An 11,816-nucleotide genomic window follows, 5' to 3' on the forward strand; every position below is an offset into this window, starting at 1 on the left:
ATCAGACACATCCCTAGTGGGTCATATGTCATGAATCCCATGCGTTAAATACAGATTCATGATGACATGTGGGACATGCATTTGGCATGTGTCCTATTACTACATTGGGAGAAGCCAAGTGCATTCTACATCCCAATATTGTAATGTTTGTCCATTTATTCATAATGCTAACATCAACGTATGTTAGCCTAAGTCATTGAACACACCCCTAGTGGGTCCTATGTCATGAATCTTGCGTGTCAAACACAGATTCATGATGACCAGTGTGGGACATGAGTTTTGCATGTGTCTTGTTCATAGGACACGTGCCAAACTCATGTCCAAAATATGTACTACATTAGGACACTTGTCCTAAAAAAAGGTGCCCCACAGGTCTAACAAAAGGTGACTTGTCTTCCTTTTCACTCATTTCACTTAGTAGGTTGGAGCATTAAGGAGTCTTGGAATACAACTCAGGGGTTTAGTGCAACATTGAAGGGATTTGTTAGGAAAGAGGATTTGTCCACTAATCTTCAAGTTTTTTCCTATAACAATCCATTTTATTCCTTGTTGCGCAAAAATAATGGCTCAATCAACAAGGGTAGCTAGAAAAGGTAAAAGGAAAGGGAGTAATTCCCTTATTCAGGTCATCCCCCCTCCTTCGATTTCATTAGCCTTTGCTAGTGTTCTATCTATTAGAGCATGGTTGCAGATGTAGCTTCAAATGTTGAAAAACATTGTTGTGGCAAGATAATAAGCTCAAGAGCAAAAATATCCATAATTGAGGCATATTTCAAGACATCGAGGGATCACTTTTGATGATGGTGATCTTCTTGAGGAGTCATCCTCCACATTAGAAGATGCACTATTTGGATTAGATATAAAGGAAGAGGATGAAGGAAAGAGCAACGACAATGATGCTAATTTTGATGTGGAGGATTATTGCTGATAGTTACAAGTTATGAGATTCTTACATCTATGGTTCTTGCATCTACCCTATTTTGTATTTGCCATTGACATTCCCACCTATAATAACAATGACTCAATATCTATGTGATACATTATGATTTTGATAACCTAATGAGAAAACTGTAGTTTATGGTTTTAATTTCTTGTGCATTTGTCATTTAATCATCATTGACATAGTACTAGTTACTACTAAGTGGTAATTAATTGTATAATTGAATTTGTATCATCATGATGTAAATGTTATAATTTATAAGTTCTTTATATCTACATTTCATTTTTGTATGTGTAATTCACTCATTTGTTTATATATATATTTAAGTTCCCTAAGGATTACTCAAATAACAAAAATATTAGTTATAAACTTAATATGCTATACAAAACTATAATATAAGAATAATAATTTTCATATAAGTCTCTATAGACTTAATGTAAAGTAAAAATTATTACATAACATACTAACACAATTTAAAAAAAATAAATACAAGTCAACTTCATTTTAAATAACACTAAATTAAATTAAATTATTAAATAAAATAGAAAATAAATAACTACAAAATATCTAAATTAAAAAAGTCAAATCAATTTGAATCTTTTTAATATATTAAATATCTAGAAATATGAAATTTGTTAATTTAAATATTTTTAAACACAAAAAATTAAATTAACCTATAAAATAAAATGAAATAATAAAATATTTATATCTTTAATGTAAAATGAAATAATAAAAGATTTATATCTTTAATGTAACCCTAAACTAATATACATACAAATATAATATATATATATATATATATATATTTAATTACTTTGACGCTTAATAAAATGCATTTTATTACCATTTTCCAACTGGTAAAGTTATACACCATAAACACACACATTTCTTGAAATCTTTCCGACTCAAATAAATTTGCATTTTAATTATTTTTTAATTCCTTTGACGCTAAATAAAATGCATTTTATTTTTAATATATAATCTTTAAGTCAGCAAAATGTTTATAAATATAGTACCTAATCCGAATATAATATAATAATCAATTCATCGTAAGTAGTCTGTTTTGGACCTTTTACTTCTTATAAATTTGCATTTTAATTATTTTTTAATTCCTGTGACGCTAAATAAAATGCATTTTATTTTTAATATATAATCTTTAAGTCAGCAAAATGTTTATAAATATAGTACCTAATCCGAATATAATATAATAATCAATTCATCGTAAGTAGTCTGTTTTGGACCTTTTACCTCTTATAAACTTACATACGAATAATACAAGAATAATAGGCTTAACTAATTAATAATTATAATTTATTGAGACATCCTCCTTTTCTAAACTCAAATAGGAATGCATTAGCAGGCATGATTATGCCCCACAGCTCATGGATTCCTATGCCCCACCGCCACTCTAAAATTAAAATGCTACCTTCCATAGGTGGGCAAAATTCCCCATTTGATTTTTAAGACCTTCACCGTACCCTTTCGGTTTTCAACCTCCACAACTGCGATATCAAAGAAATCTACATCAAACAAATCTGTAGTGATTGATCAAACATGGCAAGAGCCCACGTGTTTCAAGTATAAAATTCCAATCTTTATTCTGGAGACGACGAGACTTGCAGAGCAGGAAAACTCGATTTAGTCCTTGCAGACCAGGGAAATTCGATTGGGTTCTCGCTTACTTTTGTACTGGTCTGAAAATTTGGAGGGTTGTGGTTCAAAGAAATGGCAGAAAGCTGTAAAAGTTTTCCTATTCATAAGCAGGGGCTTTGAAGTCAAATCTTGGGAGCTGATCATTTTTTCGAGCCTGCACAGATAAAATGCAGAGACTTCCCAGGTTTGTTTGATTAGTTTTTCTACCTGTTATGCTTCCGCTGTTCTTGGTTTTTGATATGAAGGAAGAAGCCTATAGAATATCAGAATCTAATATTTTCAAATCGAGGAATCAGCTTTGGATGGTGGACAGCCATAGATTGTATGTTTTATGGTATTTTGTCCATATTCTAGAGCTCTTAGGAAACGGTTTCTGTTTTAATGTTTTATAAGAGATTTGATTGGTTAATTTTGTGTTTGGGTCTCCATTATGTATGAATTTCATGAAGAAGTGACGATTATGAGAGATTGGGAGCTTGGTTTGAGGCCTTGTAATTTTTTTTTTAAACCCTTGTCCTTTGGGTTGTATCTCTGGTAACCAAACAAGAACATTGTGATATCTGCTTGGAAAGAAGGAGGAGGGCATCTATTATGTCTCTGGATTAAACCCTGTATAGTCCAGGATGGCCCAGAAACTGCTTTATATGGGCTTGATTGGGGTACTGCCGCTATTGTACATGTTTGGATCAACCGTGATAGGCGTAAGTGGGAATTCTGGATTGAATGGCACGGATGATAGTTTAGTTATATCAGAGTCTCCTGCCCCAGCCAATGATACAGGAGGAGAGGGGACATGGTATGGCAATATACAGTATCTTTTGAACATCTCTTCCATTGGGGCATTGTGCTGTCTGCTTCTGTTTTTGTTTGTGAAATTGCGGAGCGATCACAAGGTGCCAGGACCTTCTAGCCTGGTTGACAAATTGTTGGCAGTGTGGCACACGACCGGTCAGCAGATTGCTCGAACCTGCGGGGCTAATGCAGCTCAGTTTCTCTATGTGGAGGGTGGAAGTTTTGTTGCCTTTGCTCTGATTTCGTTCATGGCAATCTGCCTTCTCCTCCCGCTTAATCTCTATGCAGGAACAGTCCCTATGGAAGATCAATTTTCGAAAACTACTGTGAGTCATATTAAGAAGGGGTCTCCCTTACTGTGGGTGCATGTATTGTTTATGGTGGTTGTAGTTACTGTGGTTCATTACTGTATCAGAGCACTGGAGGTGCGATTAAACGCTACAAGATTCCATGATGGAAATTTCTCAGTTGATTCTGTCTCTGTTTATACTCTTATGATCCAAGGAATTCCAAAAACACTGGACATTGTCAAGAGATCGCTTCAAGATTACTTTGAGGAACGTTATCCTGAAAAGGTGCATAGAGTCATAGTGCCACCAGATTTGGCTTCTCTGGATGACCTGGTACATGATCTGGTGAAAGTTCGGGATGATATTGCATGGTTGCAGGCTCGTATCCATGGAAGAACACTTTCTGAGGAGCAGGAAATATTTTTGGACTATTATGAGCAAGATAGAGCTGCATACACTGATCTCTCCACTGAAGGGTGGTACCATGGTTCACATTTCGCCAGTGTGAAGCACAAATTGAGACAATTTGTTTTGAAATTGCAAGGGGTCAAGGATTGGCTTCTTTTCAATTTGGGCTTTACCGAGGAAGAGAGGTTGAGGAGGCTTGAAGCTCGACTTGCAGATCTAGAAAGCAGGTTAGCAGTTTACAGAAATGGACAAGCTCAGGGTGTTGGTGTTGCATTTGTCATATTCAAGGATGTTAGTACTGCAAACAGGGCCCTTCAGGATATAAGAACTGAGCAAAGGAGGCCAGTTGGAATGTTTGTCTCTATTATGGAGCTTCAACTTGAAAAAAGTCATTGGAAGGTTGAGATAGCACCACCGGCTGCTGACATATATTGGCACCATTTGGGTACCAGCAAATTTTCAATGAAAATGCGTCGGGTGGCTGTGAATGTTGGCCTTCTCATACTACTTTTGTTTTTTAGCTCACCACTTGCAATAATAAGTGCATTACAGACTGCTGGGAGAATTATTAATGCAGAGGCAATGGACAATGCTGAGTTGTGGTTGGCTTGGGTGCAAAGCTCCAGCTGGGCAGCAGCTTTATTTTTCCAGTTCTTGCCAAATGTGTTGATTTTTGTGAGCATGTACTTGGTTATTCCTGCAGCTCTTTCTTCACTTTCCAAGTTTGAAAGCCATTTGACTGTCTCAGGAGAGCATCGGGCTGCATTGGTAAAAACATTCTGCTTTTTCCTAGTCAATTTGATTTTTCTGCGGGCACTGGTGGAGTCATCCTTGGAGGGCACCCTTCTCAAGATGGGTCGATGTTATATGGATGGTGATGATTGCAAGAAAATTGAGCAATACATGAGTGCATCTTTCTTGTCCAAGTCTTGTCTTTCTTCTCTTGCCTTCCTTATTACAAGCACTTTCTTGGGCATATCTTATGACTTGCTAGCCCCAATTCCTTGGATAAAGAAAAAAATGCAGAAATTTCGAAATAATGACTTGATACAGCTGGCTCCAGAAGAAACTGAGGTCCACCTCACAGAGAGCCAAGATGACAGTTTGGAAGATTCTTTGTTATCTGAACATTACTTCAGTTTTGACAGTGGAGATGACTTAACTCAAAATGGGAACTTAAATGGGCTTGATCTACAAGGACGAGATCTTTCAGTTTATCTGATAGCAAGAAACCCTCATTCAATGATGCAGACTTTTGATTTTGCTCAATATTATGCATTTAATCTGATCATCTTTGCCCTAACACTTATTTATTCTGCCTTTGCGCCGCTTGTGGTGCCTGTAGGTGCATCTTACTTTGGGTACAGGTATGTGGTAGACAAATATAATTTTCTCTTTGTCTATAGGGTCCGGGGATTTCCAGCAGGAAATGATGGAAAGCTCATGGCAACTGTGCTGAAAATAATGCGAGTCTGTGTGGTTTTGTTCCTGCTTTCTATGTTATTCTTCTTCTCAGTCCGGGGAGATTCTGGGAGGCTGCAATTTGTATTTACGTTGGGGTTGATAGTATTCTTTTGTGCCAAATGTGGCTTTGATAAGTTAATCTCGTCAACCAATGATGTCTTTCAACCATATGTATTGGAGGGTATGCAGACCATTGATAGTCTTGTGGATGGTCCCACAGAGTATGAGATATTTGCACAGCCAAGGTATGATTGGGATGCTTCTCGTATTTAATTATTTTGTAAAATTGAGCATCTTGTCTGATTGATATTTCCTCGTTCACTGTATGTATTGTTGTTCATGCAGTGTCTGTTTCATTATTTGTGTAAACAATGTTTCAGAACAACTACATAACAAGGCGATTTTAATGTCACATGTATATAAAAGAGATACTTGCAGATGTGACAACTAAATATTACGTGATTCTTGTTTTTTTGTTTTTGTTTTTTTGGTTTTTACCTATATCAGTAAGGTTAAGTATCTTTAGTTGTTTCATCTGCTGGAATATTTTTGCATCAAAAGCCACTGAAATAATTTTAGACAAGCAAGAGTTGAAATTATGATGGAAATAGTAGGCCCTGTAAATATTATCAAATGGGTTTGTTTCAAACATGCATCAAATATAGAAATAATAGCTAACTGGATCGGAATTTTGACATAATGTTTCTCGAAAGACCTTTCCCACATGTCGGTGTCATTTTTTAATTCTGAAGGCTGTAATCACTTTGTTGGGGGGAATTCAATTAAAAAGGCAGCTTGTTGGTGGGGTCATGTCTGTTTTTAAGTTATCTCATGACATTTTAGGACTTCATGGTAAAATAGGCTTTCTTTCAGTGTAAACTTCTTAGGATAGGGACCTGTTCTTCTTTATCCTTCTGTCATTCCATGGGCAATGTCTGTCTCGAGATTTAAGTGTGAATATGTTATCAATTTCATGTTGTCTGGGATTCACTAACTAGATCTGTTACAACATCAGCCTGCTAATGTGGATGTCACCTGTTGAAACATGGGACTTCTGGATATTCCTGTTCAGGACTGAAAAAATGGCATCAAAATTTAAGTTTTCTCAGGGGCTAGTAAGAAGGGGGACATCCAGAGTTGATATGCTACAATATGTGGTTCTCTCACCAGGGGCAGTGCAGACCTCGCAAGCCATGATAGGATTGTGGATGCATAATAAGTACAGAGTTATGTTTGGGCCCTGAGCCTCAACTACTCAAAGTTGAGAAAAAAACTGTCTTTTTTTATATTTGTCACCATTGTGAACAGCTTGGAAAAGAAACATTAAGTTTTGCATCCTTTCTTTGTATTTCATTTGTCCTATTTTGCTAGAAATAGGATCCTCGATTGTTAATGCTGTGGCTGTATGGGTAATCACAGATAGAAATTCCCTTGAGTCCATCAAGGGCTCCACCGATCCTACAAATCAAAATATGTGCTCATGTGGAAAACCGTACATAGGTGAAATAGGCTACTACATCAAGTTTAGAACAGAAGGCTATGCAACAGACATTAAGCATAACCATGCTCGTCACTCTTCTCTAACTAAACACTCGAAAAAGATAAAGCATCGTGTTTACACTAAGAAAGTCAAAATCTTGGCAAAAATCAACCATTATTATAATAGAAAAATCAAGGAAGTTATCAAGACTGGAAGGAGCCCAAATAACCTTAATAGAGACAATGGATGGAAGATATGCTGAAAATTGGATTATCATGTTATCCTCTCTTTCTCTCTATGTGTGTGAGAGAGAGAGAGTGAGAGATTTTATATTTTATAGTTTTCTTATCTTTCTATGTTCTTTTTTAAACATTACTAGATGTGGCCAAAATAGCCCCATAACCAGATCCGATTCATCAAGAAATCAGGGATTGAGGATTCAAATTGGAATTGAGCAGATTCAACAAATTTCTGTTCTGATGATCTGTTCCAGTGGAATATCCATGGCAGTGAAGAGATCAATGGTAAACAAGCCTCTTTTACTATATGACTTGTTTCAAAGTTGTTTGTGACACACTAGTTCTCTCATTTATCCAATGCCTTGTGACTCCATTAGCCCATTATTGATAGGCGCTGGTTTCTTTCCTTCTCTTTTCATTCATTGCTTTTGTCCTTCATTTTCCTATCTTTTCCTTATCCCATTCCATTGCTATTCTATTTCATATACTACAACTACCACACAATTTTGCTTATGCTAACTCTTCGTTAAATCACCTTGTGTGGCCATTCTATAGCCTAACAATCTTACTTTTTAGGGGAGCCTCCTTCAGCTAGAGAAGAGCCAACCAGAAGAGAGAGGAAGAGCTACTGAGGTGACAGTGGATAGCCTTAATGACTTGCAAAAACTCTCATGGAACCTTACATCATTTGGGCTAGATTTTGTTGTAACATAGACAATGAGCCTTAAAATATGCTGTCATCACATTAGTACCATGGGTTTAAACCATGTGCCATCGTAAACCACCTATTGCATTTTATTCGCTGATTCAAGGATTAATTTAACAAATGATTCATGGGTAAAATATTGGGTATGGGGTTGCCAGTGTGGTGTCGAATAAGGTGTTGTTGGAGTCAAGGGAAACCTTCCCAGTAGTCTTAGAGAGAAGCTCATGTTTGGCTGTTGTCATCCCAAGGGGTATATGGTAACATGAACACATAAAGGAAACCAAGATTGCATATCTAATGAGAAAGTGAAATCTTTTTTATAAAGTGCTACAGGCTAGCCAAGTCAATCCACTTTATGAATGTGGGATGGACCAAGAAGCACACTAAAGTGAAATAAAGCATAAAAGAATAAAATAACCTGCAGTTGAAGTGGCTTTAATAATGCCTATGTCTAATATCTAATTGACCATTATAGTTTGACACTTACCTTAACACCCTTCATTAATGGTCAGTCTGCTAACTACGCCAAAGCTTATCCCATAATTTTTACATATTTTTCATGATCCAAATAGTTGGTGAAAATGTTTGCAATTTGGTCCTCTATGGGGTGGTACTGTAGCTTAATAGATCAATCCTCTACAAAATGTTTATTAAAGTGGCAATGTATCTCAACATGCTTGGTAAGCTCGTGGAAGACTAGAGTCTTAGCTAGTTTGAGCACCCCTTGATTGTCATGGAGTAGGGATGGTGGCTTTGTTTGTAGCATCTTCACATCCGAAAGCATCCTCCTAAGTCAAATGGCATCACATGTTCCTTTCACTGCTCCTTGATATTCTACTTTTGTCAATGAAAGGGATACTGCATGTTGCTTCTTTCTGGTCCATGTGATTGCTGTTGTTTGTAGCTTGGGTAGGTACTTCTGCACAAGCCTATGTGTCTAGTCATGCAGAAGTCGCTCATAGTCTCCTTAGGTACTTGCTTTAGTGTGAGCAAGTTGCTAATGTAACTTAGCCTAACTCTAACTTAGGAAAAAACACATATTATGTTGGCTTATTGAGCCAAAATAAACTTAGTAAAAGTAAAGTAAATTACTTTAGTGAGTAAGTGTTAAAATTGGCAACTAGGGCCAAACTCCATGTGGGTCATCTTATTTATGGCAGCTGATATTTTTCTTGAATTTGTCCCATCGAGAGGTGTAGGATTGATCTAAAGATCATCCGATTCGGATAAGTATTGATGGAGATATGAATTTGTTTGTGTGATGGGATAATTCGTCAAGGTTTGCTAGCAACCAAACTGGCCCCACTTGTGCTCCACGTTTTAGTATAAATACAAGTGCCTAGCAAAGACATAACTCACTTGAGATCTCTTCTTCTCCACTTGTTTTGGGTTTTAGTGGAGAGAAGAATCCCTAAGTGGAAACACTGTCTTAGAAGAGTGTTCTACACATGAAATGCCCTCGTTGTTATGGAAGGAATGCTCTCACACCTAAACACTGTCTTAGAAGAGTGTTCTACACATGAAATGCCCTCGCTGTTATGGAAGGAATGCTCTCACTCCTAAATGTTGTCTTCGAAGAGTGTTCTACACATGAAATGCCCTCGCTGTTATGGAAGGAATGCTCTCACACCTAAACGCTGTCTTAGAAGAGTGTTCTACACATGGAATGCCCTCGTTGTCATGGAAGGAAAAACCCTCATCCTACACGCAGTCATGAAAAGTATAGAAGGAATGCTCTCACACTTAAACACTGAGATAAAGAAACCACACCTTCAACTATCCTCAACATTGTTCTAAGTAAGGATGCTCTAACTGCTGTTTTGATTGAAACACAATCATGAATGATAGATCCAATCGCTGTCTTAACGGAAGCCTATTGCTGTCACTCTAACACTGTCATAGAAGAGAAGACATTGGCATTGCTATGTGCTAGGTCGTAGGCCATAGCACTATAGCCAGCCACCTTGGTCTTATGATGAATGTTGTAACATTATAGACAACATAGTATATGACTACAGGATGCATAGTGCAACATAGTGCACATAGTAGCAGTGATGGGTACAGGATGCATAGTGCAGCATAGTGCACACAGTAGCAGCGATGGGTACTGGACATAGTGATGGTGCAGCATGGTGTAGTTCAGTGATGGTGCAACATGGTGTAGCTCAGTGATGCTGGACATAGTGATGGTGCAGCATGGTGTAGCTCAGTGATGCTGGACATATTGATGCTGCGGCATGGTGTAGCTCAGTGATGCTGAACATAGTGATGGTGCACCATGCAGCATGGTGTAGCTCAATGATGCTGGACATAGTGATGGTGCAGCATGGTGTAGCTCAGTGATGCTGGACATAGTGATGGTGCAACATGGTGTAGCTTAGTGATGTTGAACATAGTGATGGTGCAACATGGTGTAGCTTAGTGATTCTGGACATGGTATGGCGGTGCAACATGGTGCAACACAGTGATAGGCACAACATGGTGATGGAGTTACCTTGGAGAATCAGTTGAAGCAACATGTCTTCAACTGAGTCCAACTACCTCATGTATCATCTTCTTAGATATGATCTCTACTCTTATTATGACAAGTCAGAATGTTGACTTCTGATGTATATGCTCTCTCTCTCTCTTTCTGCTGGACTATTGAAGAACATATAAGAAGAATTGATCAGGGTTTCCCCACATTGGGGTTTGTCCTTGGCTAGTGCCACATCTTGTGTCCTCTTGTCTTGGCTTGTCTTCTGCGATCTATATTTATGTTTTATCTACAATTTACTTTAATGCTAATGTGATTGCTAATTTGGAAAAGATATTTAGCTAACTGTGAAAATTGGAATAAATTGCTCTAAGCACAGAACATACCTAAAATTAACATGGTATCGAAGTTGAGGTGAAGACAAAGCTCAAGCAAGAGTGAAACAACATTCACCGAAGACAGTTGGGAAAGGACAAAAGGATCAATGGATTCCTCATCCCTCTTCAAATTCACCAAGGGTGAAGTCAAAGCAGAGAATATTATCCAAGTGGCGCAGCAGAAGCTTCTGATGACCTAAAGATCAATTCAAAATTTCAATGGGAAGTCCGGATCTAAGGATGGAAGGAAAGGCAGATGCTTTACTTCCAATAAGTTTAGCCATTATGTGAAGGAGTGTCCAAATAGCAGGGACACATCACTTGATGAAGATGACAATCATTCCAGGGACATCTTCAATGATCGGAGGAATGATAGGTAATGCAGGTCATCAAGGAAACGATCGACTCTTCAAAGAAAGTAAGGAACCCCAGGTATGAAGAATCAAATGTTGTTTCTGATAAGATAAAGAAGCGTTATCTTGTATTTGCCCTCTCCTTCAGACTCTTTGGGAATCTGGCTTATTGGTTGTAGTGCTTCAAAGCACTTTAACGGATAGAAGGGTGCTCTCTCTAATTTGGTAGAGATGAAAACAATTGTGGGATTATACTTGGAGTTGATGCCACCTATCTCGGAAGGGGTGTAGGGAATGTTACCTTTCAATTGAATGAGGGTAACTCGATTCATTTACAGAATCTCTTTTATGTACTTGATCCCAAGAAGAACCTGGTGCCCATTTCGGCAATGGAAGTCAAAGGTTTCAGGTGGCATTCATTAATGGAAAGGTACGTGTTGGAAAATGGAATTTTCAAAGATGCTTTTGAGTTCAGGTTTGGCAATTTGTATCAAGTTGCAGGATGGTCTATTGGGGATCATGTCAATTGACATATCTCATCTATAGCACCGGAGGTCTACTTATTATAAGACTCTACCCGATGTGAGTCAGATGGTGACTGGGATGTCTGAATTCAAAAAGAGCATGAAGGTACATGT

At 37.7% G+C, this 11,816-nt stretch overlaps 1 protein-coding gene across 1 annotated transcript; it reads left to right on the forward strand.

Moving 5' to 3' along the window:
- Positions 1–2,388: 2,388 nt before the first annotated feature.
- Positions 2,389–5,999, forward strand: LOC149216928 (early-responsive to dehydration stress protein (ERD4)). The gene is made up of 2 exons (XM_089392861.1): positions 2,389–2,777; positions 3,043–5,999. The coding sequence occupies exon 2, from the start codon at positions 3,217–3,219 to the stop codon at positions 5,818–5,820; it is 2,604 nt and encodes an 867-aa protein (XP_089248987.1). The 5' UTR covers positions 2,389–2,777; positions 3,043–3,216; the 3' UTR covers positions 5,821–5,999.
- Positions 6,000–11,816: the final 5,817 nt, after the last annotated feature.

The sequence above is a fragment of the Pinus tabuliformis genome, chromosome 1_1 (assembly GCF_031772625.1).
Source record: "Pinus tabuliformis cultivar Carrire ecotype Pingquan chromosome 1_1, CPIR1, whole genome shotgun sequence".
In the NCBI taxonomy this organism is placed as follows: domain Eukaryota; kingdom Viridiplantae; phylum Streptophyta; class Pinopsida; order Pinales; family Pinaceae; genus Pinus; species Pinus tabuliformis.